Source organism: Callithrix jacchus, chromosome 1, assembly GCF_049354715.1.
Source record: "Callithrix jacchus isolate 240 chromosome 1, calJac240_pri, whole genome shotgun sequence".
NCBI classification, from domain to species: domain Eukaryota; kingdom Metazoa; phylum Chordata; class Mammalia; order Primates; family Cebidae; genus Callithrix; species Callithrix jacchus.
In genome coordinates, this window is record NC_133502.1 from 93,020,374 (window position 1) to 93,041,710 (window position 21,337).

The following is a 21,337-nucleotide window of genomic DNA, read 5'->3' on the forward strand; positions in this document are numbered from 1 at the left end:
GTTGTGAGCATTAGTGAGAAGAATGGGCTATTACAGTATATTAACTGAAAGGGTCTTGTCTGGTTTTGTACGGTAACATCCACACTCCTCTCTGCCTCCCAAGCCAAGCTAGCCCTTCTGCTTTCCTCTCTCTCAACATGATGAATATGGAAAAAGAAAAAAAAAAAAAGAAAAGCTATGCATCTGCCTTTTTTGAGACCATGAAAATCCCCCTGACCAGTTTTCTGCATTTGTAAAGAGGTGTACTTTTCAACTAGATTGTTAAAGAAAGTCTATTTTCTCAATAGCAGCAGCTGCTGTCTAGGCGAAACTTGAATCTGTAAGCAATACTCGCTTTAGTTCTCCACTTGAAATGGACTTAAGCCCATCTGACATTTTAATAAATTGCCTTTGATAGAAATCCAAACTCAGATATTTAGAACTATCAAGTTAACTGTGCCCTTTTGCCAGGGGTGGGGTAGGGAGGGGAGGGGGTAATGAATGTAAATCAGTCTTCTGGACATTGCTCCATATGCTGAATCTTAGCATGTTGCTTGAAGAGACATTAAAGATAATATTAAAAGTAGGAAGTTGGGACCCAGAGAGGCTAAATAATTAGGTAAGGTCATATAGTAAATTAACGGCGGAGCAGGGACAAGAACTCCTTTGTCCTTATTTCCAGATATATTCTTATTTTATTTTATTTTCTTTCTCAGATATATTTTATTTTCTTTCTCAGATATATTCTTATTTTATTCCTGTTTGGCTTTGTTAGCAATTTAATTAGTTTGATGGTCAGATAATTTGCATTTTGGCACTCAGGTTTAAGGCATACACATGCATATTTTCTCATTTTCTACTACTTACACATGATGGTGGGGTGATGTTACTTGTAATAAATTTCTGTCAAATGAGGAACTAAGTGTAAAAATAACACTAGCTTTACTTGTATTTTCTATGAACAGGATGAAAATTTAAAGGACTGTAGATGTGCACATTTTTTAGAAGAAGCCAGTTCCTGGAAGCCCTGTTCGGATTGGAGTTATGAATCACAGAATAAAAGCATACTAGAATATGTTTGCATGTTCTTTCTTTTCTTCAAAACGTAGTGGCTGAAGGTCCTGTTTGCATGTTCTTTTGTTTTCCTGGTACTTGCTTTGGGAAGCCTTTAATGTTGGTTGTCAGGAACTGTTTAACAACTTTTTTATTGCATTCCTAGGATGTGCAAGGCACTGTGTTGGTTGCTGTGAGCAATACAAAGATAAATGAAGCATAGGGTTTTTATTAAAATGTCTTTTAAAAAAAGTGAAACAGACTCATTAACTGTGTATGTCTTAAAACTCAGAATTTCTATCTCCCAGCAAATCAGGCCTTTGATCTATAAGGCAAGTCTGCTTTGAAATTGTTATTATTAGGCTAACCTCGTAACCAGATTTGTAACAAGACATTTATTTTCATTACATGGTGGTGAGTGATAAACCTTTTTACATTTGTTGTATTAAGGGTCCATTGTTGTTTGAACCATAAGTAAAATTTCAACAATATTTGATAGGAATTTTACGTTATGAAAAGTTTGCCTGATAGAGATTGTGGCACTCTTAGCCCTAATATTTTTTTATTATGGCTTTACCACTGGTTAGAAGTGTCATTAGGATGTTGTTGCCTGAAAGAGTTGAAATTTAAGACAATCCATATTGAGCCCATGAGAAAAGAATTGACCTCTGACTGAGTTTCACGTAAGTATCTTAAAACATACGAATATCCACTGCAAATGTGATATCACAGTCAGGTCAGATTAAGTCCCCCTCCAGTGTGCAATTGTTATTGATTTGGGTCTTTTACTTAATTATTGGCGTGCCCTTTGGAAACTGCAAACCTTCTGTTGTCTTAATGGTCTCTGTGATGGTGATTCACTTCTCTGAAGAATGAATCATTTTTTCACATACAATGAAGTTTGGAAAGTTAATTATTAACATTTTAGGAATGGGAAAGATTTAGTTTAACACAGGGACAGATGCCTGATTCCTGTTTCAGAAGGAATTAGAAAAATGAGTTATTGTGGTTTTCCTTTTTTTTTAAATTGTGGTTTGAAAAAACACATAACATTAGAAAAATTATTTCTTTGAGACAGGGTCACAGTTTTTCACCCAGGCTGGAGTGCAGTGGTGTGATCGTAGCTACCACAGCCTCTACCTCCTGGGCTCAAGCTATCTTTCCACATCTCAGCATTCTGAGTAGCTGGGACTACAGGCATGCACCACCATGCCCAGCTAATCTCTGTATTTTTTTTTTTTTTTTTGTAGAGACAGGATTTCACCATGTTGCCTAGGGTGGTCTTGAACTCCTGGCCTCAAGTGATCCTCCCACTTCAGTCTCCTAAAATGGTGGGATTACAGGTGTGAGTCACTGCACACATAATAACATTGCTTTTTAATGCCACCAGTGCTACCACTATAAAAAAAATTATATACCAGGATTTAAAAAACATACTTGAACTGGGCTGGGCCGAGTGTGAGGTTGGCTTTAACCTTCAAGTGTTTCTTCTTGTTTCCTGTTAGTGCTTTCAGCCCTTGGGCTTGTCACATAGCTCCTGTTTGCCTGCTATGCTGCTGCTAGCCAGTATTTTTTTTTTTTGGTGGGGGGTGGGGGTGGGGGAGGGGGTGGGGGGCGTGGTCATGGGGTCGGTGGGGATGGGGTCTTATTAGGTTACTCAGGCTGGAGTGCACTGGCTCTGTAGTAGTCCTAATGCAGTAAAGCCTTGAACTTCTGGGCTCAAGGGATCCAACTGCTTCGGCCTCTAAATAGATGGGACTACAAGTGCACATCATTGTGCCCCTCTTCCTAGCCACAGTCTATCCCTATTCAGCTAGGTGAAGTCCAGCCACCATTCTAGTGCTGAGCATTTACTTGGTTAGAAGTTCTGCCTTTTGATTCTGTAACATCATTGAATCTTGAATGTAAATTGTTGAGAAGGTGTAATATGGTCGTTTTGTTTGGCCTAGTTTTCACCTGCCCTAGGAAGAGAGAGACTATGACTGTTTTGTAATTTGGCCTGGAACTCACCTGCAGGTGACACCCTTTGGAAGAATATGAAAGACTTCTGTAGTCGGTCACCTCCTCCCTCCCATACCTTTTAGTCCCTGTTGGGCAATGTGTGGTCATTTTAATGGCAGAGTTAAGTAGCAGAGTTTAGTTTACACATGCAAAATAAGAAAGGTATTAGTAATAGTCTGACGGTGCACATTTGGGTGAGTACATTTGCCAGGGCTTTTAGAAAATGAAACTCTCTTCCATTCATAGGGATGTAGTAGACTCAAGTGACCCCCTCCTCAGCCCACTTTCTTTGCCTCAACATTCAGTTTAATTACTTGTTTACTTGTGTTGTCTTTCTCCTCTTTCTCCCCCTAAATGCTGGGCTGTGAGCTTCTTGAAAGTAGGAACCATGTTAATTATTTTTACAATTGGGTCTCTGTCTAGCAGACCCTTTTTCTCTTAAGAGATGCTCAAAATGGAACTTGTTCCCTGTTTGGAAAGGCTTCATTCCGAGTGGTTAAGGTTATATTAAAAGTAGGCTATGAGCCAAGCACACTGGCTCACGCCTGTAATCCCAGCACTTTGGGAGGCTGAGGCAGGTGGATCACCTGAGGTCAGGAGCTTGAGACCAGCCTGGTCAAACATAGTGAAACTCTGTGTCTGCTAAAAATAGAAAAATTAGCTGGCATGGTGGCAGGTGCCTGTAATCCCAGCTACTCGGGTGGCTGAGGCAGGAGAATTACTTGAACCCAGGAGGCAGAGATTGCAGTAAGCCAAGATAGCACCATTGCACTCCAGCTGGGGAACAAGAGTGAGGCTTTGTCTCAGAAAAAAAAAAAGGCTATGTATTACAGAGTTGAAAGAAATAGTATACTTGGGTTCTGGTCCTCGCCCTGCCATTGATAGAAACTTTGCTATGATGCTTGATTGAACAACCCTGGATCACGTCAGTCTGGAAATCTCATTATTCATCTGAAATGTTTCTAGTGTGAAAGGCACATCAAAACATATTCCTGAGTTTCCTACTGTCATTGCATTTTGGTATCTGTACATCACTAGATCCTGAACTTTGGCAGGTCTTTGCTTGTTTTTGAAACATATCTCTGTTGTCTTTTCATTTTTCCCACCTTTCAACATTTTACCAACATAACTTTCCTGGCTTTTTCTTCTTGAGAAGTATTTTAATGCGTTGTCCCTTGCCCTCTGCAGAGAATGCAGCCCACAGGCAGCTCTGCCCTTTGCTATATAACCTTAATTAAATTAGCCTCCCTCAGGACAGACTTCGGCTTTGGTTCTTTCTTTGGAAGCCCAGTTGCAAGGCTGGTGATGCGCCTGCACTCACCATTGTGTGCCTCTGCACGGCCATCCATCACTGCCAGCAGTTGGAAGCCACTCTTGAATCTCTGCAGCCAGTTGAGAACAAGGGCGAAGGGGGATGGTCTAGGATCACAGGGAAGGAAGGGAGAAAAGAGAACTGCTTTTCAATAAAAAGAATTAAGGAGAGAAAGAAATCTGAGAAATAATAATAGGAAAAAAGGAAACCAAAGGGAATAGAGAATGACCGGTAGGTAAAACGATCCTTTTCCCTTTTTTCTAATTTTCCCGGTTGAAGAACAGTATCTTCCTATAATTTATCTCCTGGTTCTTTACTTCCACCTAGAGGCCCATGTACTTTGCTCTCTTTTTATTTTTATTTTTGGTTGGTCAAAGAGTGTTAGGTGTTCTTGTTACCCTTCCTCCTCCCTTGGTCTGTGGTAGGTCTGCATTTTTTTCCTTTTATGCTTTTCTTTTTTGGCCACAATAATGCATTTTAACCTTTTGGCTGTATCAGCCTTACTGGCTTTAGGGTCAAACACTGCTTCTCACGGACTTGTTTAACATCGTTGGAAAAAGATATGATTAATTAGTATATTTGGGCTAAGAAAAATTGGACAGTTGCCTCCCTTACCTTGCATAAATGACAGAAACATAAGAATGAATTTTAAATATTTCTTTAAAGTCATTTGTTTCATTTTAAAATGTTTTCACTTGGTTCACTTTTGGCATTAAACATTATAAATAGACACTCTTTGTTTTGAGGCATTTATATTTTAGCAGGAGAGTCCATTGTAATTTACCAAGGATATGTCCACTTTAGTGAAATTGTAGCTAAGTTGCTAATCTGAATTTTTAAAATATAGACCATAGGCGTTTGTTATTTTGTTGTCAGGGTAAGCAAACTCTTAGTATTTATAGTTAATTTTTGTTTTTCCAGAGATTTAGTTCCTAGTTTTTTAGTAGTTTTCTAGCAAAAGACTGGCTTAATACAAAAGTAAGTGTTTAAGCAGGAAAAGCAAATCTTTCCATTTTAAGTAATACTTATTCTAATTCAAAAGCTTAGTACCTTTTTTTTTTTTTCAAGTAAATTTAGTCTTTTTAGGACTATAGGTTTGAAATATTCTAAAGAAGGTAAAAATACTTCACCCCAATATATGGCTCCCTGGTAAAATGAATATTTTAAATTAGAAGACTTTAGAGATCAAAAAATGCCTGGAGAGACTTTTCCTTTATCTACAGAGATAGGACTGACTCTCATGCCCCGCAGCAAGGAGAACAATTATCCCAGCTTCTTTCACTGTTGCTCATTCATTATCCATTGCAGAAAGGACCAAAATCTAATCATACCTGAACAGACCCTATTCTGGATAAACACTATTCATTTAAATTCCAAAAAGAACTATTTAGAAGTTAATTTCTGTCCCCCCATCCAGTCATTCTCCCTAGTAATCATTTATTGCCTCTCAATAGAATTCCTCCTCTTCTCCTTCCCAGAACCTATTTTACCGGGATCCAAGCCCTCATTCTCTCTGTTGTAACCTCATATAAACTTCTGTGCCTCATTGGGAAGTTGGGATTTCCTTTTGAAGGCTCCCAGGTGTATATATTAAATATGTCTTTTCTTCTGTGAATCAGTCTGCCTCAAGTCAGTGAAGTTCTAGGGAGCCAGAACTCCCACAGTTTCTTAGGCTTTTGCTGTATTATATTTTAATGGGTTTTTGGGACTGGGGAGAGTATTTTTTTCTTTGAGGAGGGAGATAATCTGAGTGATACATGGTGTGAATCTAAAAGTCTAGAAGTCTAGTGTATACAGATGTTTATTATAACAATAGCTTCACTGGGGAATAATATTCCCAAGTGATTTATCAAATGGATAAAGCAGGCAGGGGCATATAAACAATTAGGGGTTCTCAGTCCCTTGTCCTTTTACTTCATAGGGAAAGGTTTATAATTAAGTGTTGGCGCATTTCCCTTCTACCTCTGAACATTGACCTGGCTACATAATAAAAGTAAAGTAAACAAGAGGCTGGGTGTGGTGGCTCACACCTGTACTCAGCACTTTGGGAGGCCAAGGCAGAAGGATCACAAGGTCAAGAGTTAGAGACCGGCCTGGCCAGCAGACTGAAACCCCGTCTCCACTAAAAATACAAAAATTAGCTGGGCACCATGGCACGTGCCTGTAGTCACAGCTACTTGAGAGGCTGAAAGAATTTTCAGTTCTTTCAATTCTTTGAGAAGCGCTTGAACCTGGGAGGCAGAGGTTGTGGTGAGCCGAGATTGCACCACTGCACTCCAGCCTGGGCAACAGAGCGAGACCCCGTCCGCCCAAAAAAATAAATAAAACAACGATCTGTGTAAGTAAACTAACTGCATAGAGTGTCTTATTTCTTGGAACCATGTCAAACAATTGTAGGTGATTGTGACTCATACTGATTTTTGAGAGTTGAAGGAAAAAGACGAAAGAGCTGTGACAAGGGCAAAGTAATAATGGAGAATATGCCTTGTGGGACAGTATGAAGGCAAGTCCTGTGGAAAATCAAAATATTTTACCTCCAAATATATTTCTTTGACATATTTTGAGATGGCTGTCAGAGGACTAGCAAACGGAAGTTTCCCTGCAAAGCTGTCTTTGGTGGCGGAAATTTGCATCTGTAGAAAATATGCATTAATGCAGCCAGGCTTTCTTTTGTCCGGATCTAGGAAGGATTAATTGAGTCTGACACCTTAAAGATCTGAAAGAAAGCTTTATCTTCTCTCCTCTTGAGGGGTGCTACCGGTGAAGTTCATCTACATAACAAGACCACCTTTGCTAGCCAAGTCTCCTCACATAACCTGTCCTGCAGCTAAAACCTGATTTACTACCATAACCTGTTTTTGGCTGTGCTCTGAGCCTGCATTCTTTCTGATTTCTAGAAGGTAGATGCATGCTTCTGTACCCCACCTGGGGGTTGGGTTTTCATTCTGAAGGCTCCTGTGTACAACACATTAAATAAATTTGTGTGTCTTTTCCCCTGTTGATCTGGCTTTTGTGAGTTGATTTTTCAGTGACCTTCAGGGGACCCAAGTCCTTGGCCCCATACCTGTTTAGAGATCTAAGGGTTTTCAATTCTTTGAGAGTATGCTGATGCACAATTGAACAGATCTCTGAATGAAAGTTGACTTAATTATTTCAACCATCGGTGTCTGTTTTCTCCTAAATAGTTGTATATCTAGACCTAGCATTTATGTTGAATTCTTTGCAGTGGTTTTTTTTTTTTTAAATGTATATTATCCCGTGCGCTCTGGAAATAGAATATGTAATGCATTACATTCTGCTAAACTGCATATGAAAATATTTCTCCCTACCATACACTTTGTTTCAACCTCCGTATTTGAAAACCTTTATAACGGCTATTTAAGTATACAATCTTCTTGAAAATATTGGTCACACTTAAATATTTATTTGAAACTTGGGAAATTAGAGGACCTAAAAAGTCTTGTTTGCTAAGGTTATTTTCTTATCAAACACCTTTTTTTGTGTACAAGGTATTTATTGAACTCAGTTTGTCAATGGACATAATCCGAATCTAAAACAAAACTAAATGAAACACCTACCCTAACCTTGCTTCCCCTCACACAAAACCAAACCACCCAGAAAATCTAAAGAGTGATCCCTGATGTTTATTCTTTGTTGTGTTCTTCTGAAAGTAGGAGGTTGGGAATGTGGAATTATTAATTGAAAATTCAAGGCAGTTAGAATCTGGTTAAATATTTTATTAGGTCAGAAGTACAAATAATTATAGTAACATCTGTTTTCATGATGATTCATGCTCTTTTTACTTTTTGCTGCATGTTTTTACTTTTTGGGCATACTAGTGAATGTGTTAGAAAGGTCTTCTAAGATCTTAATAAAAAGAAAAGATTTCTTAGCCAAATTTTGGCCGGTTGTACTGAAACTCTCGGAAAGCAAAGATTGTAACTTGACCCTTAGGTTTAATATTGTTTAAAAAATTATGTCCTCAATCAAAAAACAACAGACCTGATTAGATTGTGCCAACTTCTTGGCTATTCCTATAAGTTTGAGTCTTCCATTAAAAAATTAGTTCTCTTTAAAAGTCTAGGCATGATTTGAAAGAGCTTAAATGAATAAAAAGTATTGTATTTTCATTAGTTGTTCAATATGAGGGGCTGACGGGACCAATATGCATTTCTTGACATGTGATTGTGTGGCTATGGGACCTTCTCTGCATTGGGTTGGAAGGGCTAGATTATTTGGGGGACTGATGATTTGTCCTGGGGGCAAGTGTCCTCAATTGCCATGTTAGTGACAAGTACCTTTGTCTTGCATATGAACATCTCAGCAGCAGAAAGAACATTAAAAGCCCTTTTAAAGAGCTCCTGCTAGTTTTGAACTGCTGCCGCTTTCTCTGTATTGAGAAGTTTTTCTCTTTGATCACAGCATTTATTGGCTGTCAGCATAACATTATAAAGTGAAGTGGAATGTTGCTTTTTGCCTTTGTGTCTATTGCATTTCATTATGTGTCGTTAAAACTATTACAAAATATTGTGAAAGGTTGAATTTATCTAGGTAGTTTGCTGCTCTTTATCTTTGGAATTCCTTCCTGCAGTTGTTAATAATACCTTTTAGTCACCTATTAGTTTCTTTTTTTTTTTTTGAGATGGAGTTTCGCTCTTGTTACCCAGGCTGGAGTGCAATGGCGCGATCTCGGCTCACCGCAACCTCCGCCTCCTGGGTTCAGGCAATTCTCCTGCCTCAGCCTCCTGAGTAGCTGGGATTACAGGCACGCGCCACCATGCCCAGCTAATTTTTTGTATTTTTAGTAGAGACGGGGTTTCACCATGTTGACAAGGATGGTCTCGATCTCCTGACCTCGTGATCCACCTGCCTCGGCCTCCCAAAGTGCTGGGATTACAGGCGTGAGCCACCGCGCCCAGCGAGTTTTCATACTAGAATTGCATTTTATAAAAATTCACTTGGCCTTCTTTTGCTTTAAGTAGTGTTGTTAGTTTTCTCCTGAATCAGAGAAACTGATATAGAAATTAGTTGCATTTCTCGGAATGTCAAAGAAGGATTAAATAGGAAATTTCTCTCTCTCTCTCTCTCTCTGTGTGTGTGTGTGTTTGAGAGAGAGAGAGAGGAATCTAGTTCAAGAGAATCTTTGGCAGTAAGCTTACACAAAATCAAATTGATTTCTGAGTGGAAGTGGACTTAATTTTTTCAACCATTTGTTTGTTTCCTCCCCAGTAACTGTGTGTGTGTGTGTGTGTGTGTGTGTGTGTGTGTGTGTGTACAGCTTGTATTCAAAGCTATATATAAATAGCATTTTTGCTTAATTTCTTGGCAGGAATTTGTGATCTAAATTCAACAATCATTGTTGAATATGTAGTGTATATAAGCTTTTGTGAGAATACCAATCACTCCTGGTCTCGAGGCTTATGGTCTGCTGCAGATGAACAAGTATGTAAATTAACTGAAACATAAGGCTGTTAGATATAGTGAACCCCAAGTTTCTCTTCAAAGAATTAGTTATCAGTATGTTTAGCTCTCTCATTCTTTAATCCTCTATTTTAAAGTTGAACTTCCTTGTAGTTCCAGTAAACAACCTTCTCCACCAGGTCTAATCAGAAGTAGTTCACATCTGTTACCCCGGCCCCCAGCTCCATCCTGACTCATCCCGGTCACCTGCTCCAGTCACCTGCTCTGGTCACCTTTGACTTGGGTCACCCTTGGCTACCTGCTCTGACCATCCTTCCCGCCTAACCACACACCCTGCCACTCCAGCTCGGACCCCTGCTCTCTTTAAAATAGCCAATCAGGATGAGTCTAGCTTGTGCAGTCTAACCCTAGCCAATAGGGGAATGACACAGCAGTAGGGACCACCTGAGTCAGACATAAGTGCCCCTTTTCCTCCCGTGTCCAAGCGTGTGGACATCATTGCTCCACCCGTGCACTGCACCCTTCTATAGAAGTAAACTGCCTTGCTGAGAGGATTTATCTTCAAGTGCTATTTCTTTTGCTTCATTGAAATTTTACTTGTAACAAGGCAAAAAGTAAGATGACCCTGTAAGAGTTTTTGTTTTGACACAGAGTCTTGTTTTGTCACCCAGGTTGGAGTACAGTGGTACAGTCATAGTTTGTTGCAGCCTTCACCTCCCAGGCTCAAGTGATCCTCCTGCCTTAGTCTCGTGAGTAGCTAGGACTAAAGGCACATGCCACTGTGCCTAGTTGATTTTTTTTGGTTTTTAGTGGAGATGACGTCTCACTATGTTGCCCAGGGTGGTCCCAAACTCCTGAGCTCAAGTGATCCTTCTGCTTCATTCTCTAAAAGTGCTAGGATTACAAGTGTGAGCCACTGTGCCCTGCTAATTTATGGAAACTTGAGAAGGGTTCATGGATGAAAGCATTAAACGAGAATAGCTCAATGTTCTTAAAATCATGCCTCTTCTTCTTCTTTTTCTTCTTTCTTTTTGAGATGGGGATTTACTCTTGTTGCCCAAGCTGGAGTGCAATGGCAGGATTTCAGCTCACTGCAACCTCCACCTCCTGGGTTGAAGTAATTCTCCTGCCTCAGCTTCCCGAGTAACTGAGATTATAGGCATGTACCACTATACCAACTAATTTTGTAGTTTTACTAGAGACATGTACCACTATACCAACTAATTTTGTAGTTTTACTAGAGACGGTGTTTAATCATGTTGGTCAGGCTAGTCTTGAACTCCCGACCTCAGGTGATCTGCCTGTCTCGGCCTCCCAAAGTGCTGGGAATATAGGCATGAGCCACCACACCTGGCCTTTTTTTTTTTTTTGTAGCGATAGGGTGTCTCACTGTGTTCCCAGGCTGGTCTTGAATTCCTGGCCTTAAGCAATCCTCTCACATTGGCCACCCAAAGCACTAAGATTACAGGTGCTTATGCCTCTTTTATAGGTTAAAAAAAAGCATGATTTAATGTTATTAAAATCTCACAATAATTGCTGTTTGTGTTTAGTTCCTGTAATTTATTACCAAGTAAACTGGATACCCTTACCAGCTATGCAAGTCTCCCACCTTGAACTGCTTTTCAGATAATATACCCGTGTTTTTTCCCCAAGAGAATTTAATTTAAAATAACTAGTGAGTTTTTAACGTTTCTTTTTGTGAGGGCAACTGAGAATTAGACAAAAGCACTAGGTACTTCTCGGAATGCTTGTGTTTTTCCAGCATTTGTATTTTTTTTAAAAACAGCATTAGTATATTTTAAGTTGATATGTATTCATAGTCTTAGTAATTTCTTTATTATCTCATTTAATATTTGCCTAAGTTGCTTGTGCAGTTTTCTAATTGCTTTGCTCACTTGGTCGCTTGATTCATAACCGAGCCTTTTGTGACACCACTTTTCATAATCCAGTAAATAAATACTCACAGAATGACTCTCGCAAGGAATACCTAAATACCACAAATTATGCTTTAAAAGCTTTGTGGAGTACACTTCCAATTTTAATATGAGTGACTTAGATTATCCCCATTTTGGATTATCTGTCTTATTTTAGGTGTTGCCACGGTCTGTAGTTGGTCTAAAAATGTGTCATAAGCTAATCATGTGCTCCTTCTGCATAGCATGTGTTTTCCACTAGAAATTGACGCTTTAGAAAAATAGCATATGATACAAACTGAGTATTAAAGTGAAATACTGGTCTGTAGTGAAATTATTAAAATGGCGCCTAATGTTTGCCTTGTAAGCCAGAGGAAACTCTTCATTGTCTTTCCCCTGGTAGGCTCCTCCTTTGTTCTCAGGTCCCCAGATACAAGTACTAACAACGTTAGAGATTAAACAGCCATTGCTGAGATAACCTGGGAAACTTGGTCAACTTCACTTGCCTTCCAAACAAGTGATTTAAAATGGAATTTAGGAATTGCATTTCTCGGGGATGCTATAAATCTTTTGTCTATATACCCCATAGTTTCTACCATAATCCTCTCATGATAGCAAGAGCTCACAATTAGCTTACTGAGTGAATGTCAGTTTTTTCCCACGAATAATTTAGATCTATAATTGTCAATCAATATATTTTAAAGTAATTATTATGCCTGAAGTAAATCTGCAAACATAAAGTGAAATCCTAAAGCAATATATTTGTATCTTACATTTTTAAAAATTGGAATAAGTTGAGGGAGCTGTTTAAATATGATTTTGGGGTGTTATTTTATTCTAATATATGGTGCAACACCGTATTACCTTTTAGGAAAAGAATCTTGTATTTGCTGCTTATACATTTACATGTTTTTCATTAAAATAGATCTAATGGATTCAGAACATGTGCATAGACACACAGATGTTTTGCAGGAACTTTATAGGAAAAACACAACCATGCTTACTTTTGATTTATTGACCACTTTAGTTTGTGACATATGCCATCTGAATTTTCATGTTGGGATCCATTTTTTGACCGTGAAGACATAAATTATTCCCATTAGACTGGTGACTTTGTTTAGCCTCTCATGCCTTTTATTTTGTTGTGGGTACATCTGGAGACCCGTTATCTCCCACCGAAGACGCCCAACCCCACCAGTCTGTTAAGTAATAACAACCTTTCTCACCCTGAAACAATAAGGTATCAGATGATTGCGGCCTCAGAAACAAAAGATTCCCACTTCCTTTCAGAGCAGATTAGGGCTGTGATTCCCCTCCCACCCTGGTGAGCTGACACTCAAGAATATCTCCTTTAGCCCTTTCTTTGTTAAGAGAGGATCATAACAGGGTCTGTATTGTACTCTTTCATTTGTTCCAGCAGGATATCTCCATTATTTTGGTTTGCTGCTTGGCACATGCAGCAGTTCTTCAATAGCACCTTGAATGGTGGTGGTTTTCTTTTGTCATGAAGCTTGAGCTTCATCTAAATAATTACTTTTGTTCAGAAATCAAACCCCACAAACCAAGTGTTTTTGACAGACACACCGACTCTGAGAATGTTCTTTGCCCCGTGTAAAATCAGCATCCATTCCTGATTAGATTCTCTTTCTGCCCCCATTAATTCCCAGGTCGTTTGGGTCCTGGGAATTGCTTGTTTGTGGCTTCTCTAATGACCATTTTGTGTTTAATGGGTTTGCTGATAGTTTAGAGCAATTTGGAAGTACTTTATGACTAGAATCTTATTCATTGTTTGGCAGAAGATGAAGGGGATTAATTGTAAGGGTATTGAATGAAGTCAGGTGACTCTGAGATGCTCTAGTTGTTAAGGAAGGGATATAAGAGGTTAAACACCATGTTTCTGAAGCCATAAAGCACACTGTATATTTATCCCGTCATTGCCATAAGAACAATCCTTCCCTCCCTCCCTCCCTCCCTTCCTCCCTCCCTCCCTCTTTCCCTCCCTCCTTTCCTCCCCTCCCTCCTTTCCTCCCTCCCTCCCTCCTTCCCTCCCTTCCTTCCTCTTGGCAACTTAACAGAGTAAGGTTTCATTCAAAACTTATTTTTTCATTCAAAAACTTGTAAGTGCTCACTATAGAGAACATAAAAAATTAAAAAGGACTTCCCTGTCAGCTTCTGTTAAAAATGAAGTGTGTATACTTTATAAAATTATGTATGAAGAATTCCTGAGAAGATTTATATGCCTTTCAGACTCAGTACCCTGAGTTGTAGTGACGCCCTTGCAAAGCTCATTCTTTGTCTCTCAACTGTTTGGAAAGACACAGTGGTGTAAGTTAAGAGCCTAAACTTTAGAGTAAAAATACCCAGGTTTAAATCCTGGTTCTCCTCTGTATTAACTGTGGGATCTTTGGGGAATTGAATTCACCTTTTTGGGCCTCAGTTTCTCTCGTGTTTAAATTGGGGGTAATGGCATCTACCTTATAGATTTGTTGTATTAAATAAGTGAATGAATACACATAAGGCACTAATTGTGTTAGCTATTTTTATCATCTTAACCATAATATTTAAATACCTGTTTTTTCCAGACAAAATTTGAGGCTTTAAAGAGATAAGATAGACTTTAGACTTTCTCACTAAATGAATTAATCTATATAGTTAAGTGATAACATGGATAGAAATGCTTAAATTGATTAAGCACTAGATAAGTCTAGCAGGGAAATTAAAACACCCAAAGTGAGTGCCTGTCTATTGGAACTTTTTTAAGGCCACTTTGGGTCCTCATGACACATGGACTTTTGTCTTCAATTTGAAGAGCTTAGAATAATGATACTCAAAGTGTGACCCGCTTCAGGGTCACCAAGATATATTTTTTAAAAATGTAAAATCCAGGGCGCCTTTTGCATCGGCTGAGCCAGAAATACAGGGCAAAGAGCCCAGGAATCTACGCTTTTAGCAAGCTTCTCTGATGATTCTTATACACACTGAAAATAGAGAACAGTTGGCATAGAACAGTGACTCTCAACCTAGTTGTTCATGAAAATCACTTGGGGAGCATTTAAAAGCTACAGATACTTAGGTCCCAGGGACAGCAATCCTGATTTAATTGTTTAGGAGTGAACATTCACCTTAGCAGGTGATTATAGCATACAGCTAGGGTTGAGAAGCAGTGACAGTAGAACACAAGTAGTGAAGGTGATTGTCAGGGATGTAAGCTGACTTGATATTTTCAAAAAGTCATTATGATGGTTATCAGGGGCTGGGAAAAATGGAGAGTTACTTAATGGATATAGAGTTTCTGTTTGGGATGACAAAAAGTTCTGGAAATGGATAGTGGTGATGGTCACACAGACTTTGTGAATGTACTTAATGCCATTGAATTGTACTGTCAGAATAGTTAAAATGTAAGTTTGTGGTATGTTTAACACAATTTAAAAAGTACTTTATAAAAACCATTTACAATTCACACATTCTGGCTGGATGCTGGGACTCATCATGCCTGTAATCTCAGCACTTTGCGAAGCTGAGGTGGGAGGATCACTTGAGCTCAGGAGTTCGGTAATAGCCTAGGCAGTATGGCAAGATCCCCTGTCTACAAAAAATTTTAAAATTAGCCAGTCATGGTGTCATGCACCGTGTAGTCCTGGCTACTGGGGAGGCTTAGGCAGGAGGATTGCTTGAGTCTGGGAGTGTGAGGCTGTAGTGATGATCATGCCACTGCACTTTCAGTCTGGGCAACAGAGTGAGACCCTGTCTCTAAAAAATAGAAAGTAAAAAATATTAGTTTCTAAACTTTATTAAAATTAAAATATTCACATATTGAAGCTTAATGTTTTTTTCCTTTCACAGTGACAGTGTATCATGTATGCCACTGATTCCAGGGGACACGCCCCTCCTTTCCTCCAGCCTCAGAATGGAAACAGTCATCACTCATCTGGCTACGTTCCAGGGAAGGTTGTCCCACTGCGTCCCCCTCCCCCTCCAAAGAGTCAAGCTTCAGCCAAATTTACCTCCATCAGACGAGAAGACCAGGCAACCTTCGCATTCTTACCCGAAGAACAGCAAGCCCAGAGAGAAAGTCGAAAGCAAAAGAGACACAAAAATACTTTCATTTGTTTTGCTATTACTAGTTTCTCATTTTTTGTTGCACTTGCAATCATTTTAGGAATATCCTCAAAATATGCTCCAGATGGTAAGTTTGCTTGTATGTACATAGAACATATTCTAGAAGAAAAAAAGAGGAGGAAATAGTAGAATACTTACAAAAAATTTTTTTGTCTTAAGTTAGCCCTAGCTAACTAATATGCAGTTAGGTAATATGAGGTATAATTTCTTATGAATGAGAGCAATTGTTCAATAATCTGTTGGAAATGATACAATTAAATGATTGCTCTTTCTGTCCATTGTGATACTTTGTTCCAGTGCTCAAGAAGGTCCTGGAGCACCTGTTTTGGAAATGCTTTCAGAGCATTCACTAAATTCTTATGGTAGGTATTTTTGGACTGTTGCAAGTTTTTTTTTTGAGGCAGAGTCTCACTCTGTTGCCTGGGCTGGAATGCAGTGGTGCGATCTTGGCTCACTGCAACCTCTGCCTCCCAGGTTCAAGTGATTCTCCTGCCTCAGCCTCCCGAGTAGCTAGGACTGCAGGCAGGTGCCATCACACCTGGCTAATTTTTATATTTTTAGTAGGGACAGGGTTTCACCATGTTGGCCAAGCTGGTCTCGAACTCCTGTCAAGTGATTTGCCCACCTTGGCTTCCCAAAGTGCTGGGATTATAGGTGTGAGCCACCATGCTCGGCTGCAAGTTTGTTTTGGTTATAAATGTAGTGAACTAGATTTAATTTTTTTTTTTTTAAGTAAGTGACTACAAATAATAAGATTTGTGTATGTGGCTTGAAATGGGCTGGGGAGGAGTTCCAAAGGAAAAGCTTCAAATATTTTTGAGTAACAATATATATCCTGGAAGGGAAGCATCCTTTAGGATAAAAGTTCTGACATCTTTATCTAAAAATCAGTCATTTCTTCCTAGTTAAATATTATCCAGGGAGATTTTAATTTCTTAAATGGTCTTTTCTTTTCAAGTTAATGATATATCAATACTTTGAAAAGTTTTGAAGAAGTTGGTTGCCAGTCAGCCTTAATAGAATACAAACAATGAATTGCCTCATAAAACAATACCATCCATCTGTTTAAAATCAGAGGGCTCAGGGCTATGAAGAGAGAAGCAGACTCTTAATAGTCTGCACTGGGTACCATATTTTTCTGCATTTTTAAACAAAGTCTACAACAGATTTTTGTCAAGTTAAATGCTTCCTGAAGTGGCTATAACAGTTCAGAAGCATTTTACTACTTATAAGACTTATGAATATTATATTATTTAGTTTTCCCAGGTGCTTTAAGGGATTTTTTAAAAAAATTTAAGGTTCTGGGAGAGGTAGTACTAAATTCTTCTAAGAAAATAAACCTGAAATGAGAGAGACATGCATATTAGTATCCATAGGGACCAAACTAGTAGAACACATTATGAACTTGTAACGTTGATTTCTATTGCAAGCCATATGACTTCCTCTCTCCTTTTTCCTGCTGAATAACCAAGTTCTCTATGCTGATTCATAATAACTAAGTTCACTGTGCTGATTCATAATTCCCCACTATTCTGCAGTAAAGGGATGCTAGACTAGTGGGAAATCAGAGCTGAAGTCTGTGGCTTTGATTGGTGTTTTCATATTCCATCTAAAACAGGGCATTGCTGATGTGGTTCCTTGAATCAATGTTCTTTAGCTTCACATTTTGGCAATATAAGTGCAGATCATCGGTGGAAAGATCTGGTATGCTGAAATATTTCAGGGACAGCCTGACTGGTTATTGCCATTACATAACTTTGATAATACAACTCACTGCTCTGCAAGTGGGTAGCTGGGAAGGTGGGGCTGGCTGAGCTATTTTTCAGTGCTTAGTACAGACCACAGATATTCTCATTAAGTGCATTTTACTGGAAAGAAATAGACTGGAATTTTTGGTGATGGTTCTAATGAAGCATGCTCTCCTGAGGAATAATTATAAACAATTAAGAGAAATTATATAACCATTGAAGTAGGCTCCAGATCTCAAAAGACTGGATTTCCTTCTTTGTAGCTGGGTACAGTGCTTATTATAACACTATGGAGAATTTCACGTAGATGTTTTATGGAAAGAGGGAAGTAGAAGAAAAGTTCAAGGAATCCTTATTATTAAGTCAAAACAAATTTAAGAGTTTTTTTTTTTGTTTCTTTGATGGGAAGAGAAGCTTAAAGATTGTTTTTAGTGTAATAGTATACTCATTGACTTATCAGAAGCATTAAATATCAACAGTTATGAAACTGTGAGAAAACTAAATGCCATGAAATAATTGCCAGGGATATAACTGACGAGACTAATTTTAGCTGTGGTTAATGTCACCTTAAAGAGAAAGCATAAATCTAGGGCATCGTAAGATCTCAGAAACAGGAAGATGTTTGCATTAGTGTTACACAAGTTCAAAATGAGGAATCTTTTTTTTTTTTCTGCATAGAACAATATCTCTGTGCGGCACCCCACTTCTCTATTTTTTCTCATGTTATTCCTTAACATAAACTTTCCACTTAATGAAAGGAATTTCTTCATATGGTTTTCAAGCATATCTTGCTCATTCCTACCTTTGCTCAGTTTAAATACAGCCATCTTGGAATTCTAACTGAGCAACCAAATGGACTACTTGGATCACAAGGGATACTTGTATTACTAGTGTTCTCTGACCCTCTTATTTAAATCCTTTGATGCCCAGGTCTTGGGTCACCTGTTCATGAAGCTGCTTCAGTTACTCTAGCCCCATGCCTCCTTTGCCTGAAGTCTTTTGAACCTCAAGTCACTACCATATTGTTCAGCATTTCATTTTTTCATACTTGGTGTTTTTTTCTCCAAAGCTTGAATATAAACTCTGAGGAAATGTGAGCTGATTCTATGCTTTATAAATTTTAAAATATTGGGTACAGAGTGGATAAATTGATATTCCACAAATACTTGAGCATTAGTTGATCAAAATTGAAGATATGATTATTTTCTCACCTCTTCAAAATTATGGCAGACATTAAAGGTGTCATGCATTAAATAGCTACGGCTATTTTAATTACTTTTATATTTTTATTATTATAATACCTATTCAAGAGCCAGGTTCTAATTCCAGTAAAGGAACACTACAAGTAAAGAATCTCATTTTCTAAAAGGGGAAACGTGTATATCACTCAGGTTTCTAAGTAATCTTTGGCTTCTCTAACCTGAAATTTCCTCATCTCTGAAAATAGAAGTTATGCCGTTAGCCACTTGCCTCTTTCATTTTGTTGGGAGAGTGCACGTGGCTGAAGATAGTGATATTTCTCAGTCTTGGAGAGACATTCTGTTAATACCTACTTCATTATTTACTGTGTACGGGAAGGAACTTATGAAGACCTGATAAATGTATTATTTAGCGATTTTCACTTTTACCAGGATGTTGCGAGCATATTTTCTAAAACAGCTTTCTAGTGTGAATCCCAGGACAATTTATAATTTTGCCTCTTTCTATTGGTTTATTTCCAGAGTAGATTATTCAGGAGAACTCTTTTTTTTTTTCCGTGAAGTTTGTCCTGAACTAGACGCTAGCAATTTAGTTTTGCAGTAATGCTTTAAAATGGAAATGTGTTGAGAAATTAAAGAGTAAGATGGTTCTCTGCTAGTGGAAAGGGGTAGGATTTCCATTCTACTGGCAGAAAATCAAAATATGTTAGCATATTTCTTACAGCTCTGCAGTAAATAATGGTAGTGCTTAGATTTGGCTATACTATTCTTGCATTCTAATGGGTTGGATGGACTATTAATGTGTTTATAGAAAATTGCCCAGATCAAAATCCTCGTCTCAGGAACTGGGATCCAGGACAAGATTCTGCAAAGCAAGTTGTTATCAAGGAGGGAGATATGCTCCGTCTGACCTCAGACGCTACCGTGCATTCTATAGTCATTCAGGATGGAGGTAGGTAATGGTTCTTTCCTATGGGAACTGAAGGTTGCTCTTTAATGTGGGGGATAGTTGATGTTTCTTGTGTAGAAAACTATTGTTAGGCAGAATAGCCTTTAGTTTGTGGTATTACTCTAACCATGGAGATTTGGAAAGTTCCTGAGATAAAGCTAGAGAGTTTATCCAGAGATGAACACCATAGAATTTAAGAGCTTAGACCTTAGATATCATTCAAATCAAGACCCCTGATTTATAGACAAGGAAACAGTACCACAGAGGTGATCTGTCAAAGCTAAATTTTTGTTACAATTCTGACAGTGATGAGAAAGTTAACATTAGTAAACATACAAAAATAAGATTCAGGTTTGTAGGCTCTTAGATATTTTTTGAATGACCACACCAAGCTCAGCTGGAAGACCAATGTGCTATCCGTTGTACCACAGAGCCGACTGGCTCTTAGATATTTTTAAGAGAAATTATTTAACCTCTAAAGTGAATAGATTGAAATTCACAGTCATGGGCATTGAGAGTATATTAAGATATGAACTCTTCACTTTTCCCTTTGGTTTTCTAAGCAGACTCTTAGTGAATTCTTTTTTCTGACTTAATTGCGGAAGTGTATTTTACCTTAAGGTGAAATCTATTTCCTTGTATCTCAGAAAGATGATTTAGAAGTTGGCTTACAGGGGTGATGTTCCCTGCAGGACTGCTTGTATTTGGGGACAATAAAGATGGATCCAGAAATATTACTTTGAGGACTCGTTACATCCTGATCCAGGATGGTGGGGCGCTTCATATTGGAGCAGAAAAATGCCGCTATAAATCCAAAGCGACAATTGCCTTGTATGGCAAGTCAGATGAAGGTGAAAGTATGCCAACATTTGGCAAAAAGTTTATTGGTGTGGAAGCTGGTGGGACACTGGAGTTACACGGAGCACAGAAGACATCATGGACGTTGTTGGCAAAGACCCTGAATTCCTCAGGCTTGCCCTTTGGGTCCTACACCTTTGAAAAGGACTTTTCCCGGGGCCTCAATGTGAGGGTCATTGACCAAGACACAGCCAAAATTTTGGAAAGTGAGAAGTTTGATACCCATGAATACCACAATGAGAGCAGGCGACTTCAGGAGTTTCTGAGGTTCCAGGATCCAGGTCGGATTGTTGCCATAGCTGTTGGGGATTCAGCCGCTAAAAGCCTCTTACAAGGAACCATCCAGATGATCCAGGACCGGTTGGGGAGTGAACTGATCCAAGGACTGGGCTACAGGTAGGAGCACCTTCTTCCCAGATCCGTGTTAGAGTCTGCGTCTGTGTGAGAGGAGAGCGAGGCTGGGGAGAGAAGCTGCAGCCGGACTCAGGCATCAGAAGGCCCACTACGATTTGTATGCCTGATAGCTTTGAGACATGGGGCTGGAGGATAGGACACTGTATATGGAAGCTGTTTTTCTTGGCTTTCGTTTATGAAGCCCTTTGTGAACGGGAGTGCCAGGCTAGTGAAAAGCTGAGAACAGAAATGAGGTACTGAAAAACAGTCAGGCAATTTAAGGACAATTTGCCCCTGAAGAGACTTCCTCCTTTCATTACCTTCTGAAGATCATATGAAACTCTGGCTAATTGAGGCAACTTATGAGTTCAAAGGTTAGGGCAGAATTTCAT

At 38.9% G+C, this 21,337-nt stretch overlaps 1 protein-coding gene across 4 annotated transcripts in view; it reads left to right on the forward strand.

Annotated features, from left to right (window-relative positions):
- The window catches only part of CEMIP2 (cell migration inducing hyaluronidase 2), an 82,560-nt gene that overhangs the window by 3,489 nt on the left and 57,734 nt on the right, over window positions 1-21,337 (forward strand). For 3 of the 4 annotated variants that reach the window (XM_017973081.4, XM_002742857.6, XM_054254827.2), the window contains exons 2-4: window positions 15,523-15,865; window positions 19,557-19,697; window positions 20,387-20,948. In XM_017973081.4, coding sequence (XP_017828570.3) covers window positions 15,535-15,865; window positions 19,557-19,697; window positions 20,387-20,948 — 1,034 coding nt within the window. In that variant the 5' untranslated portion in view covers window positions 15,523-15,534. Of the gene's footprint in view, window positions 1-944; window positions 1,098-15,522; window positions 15,866-19,556; window positions 19,698-20,386; window positions 20,949-21,337 lie in introns of all 4 variants that reach the window. The other variant, XM_078366632.1, reaches the window with a different exon arrangement.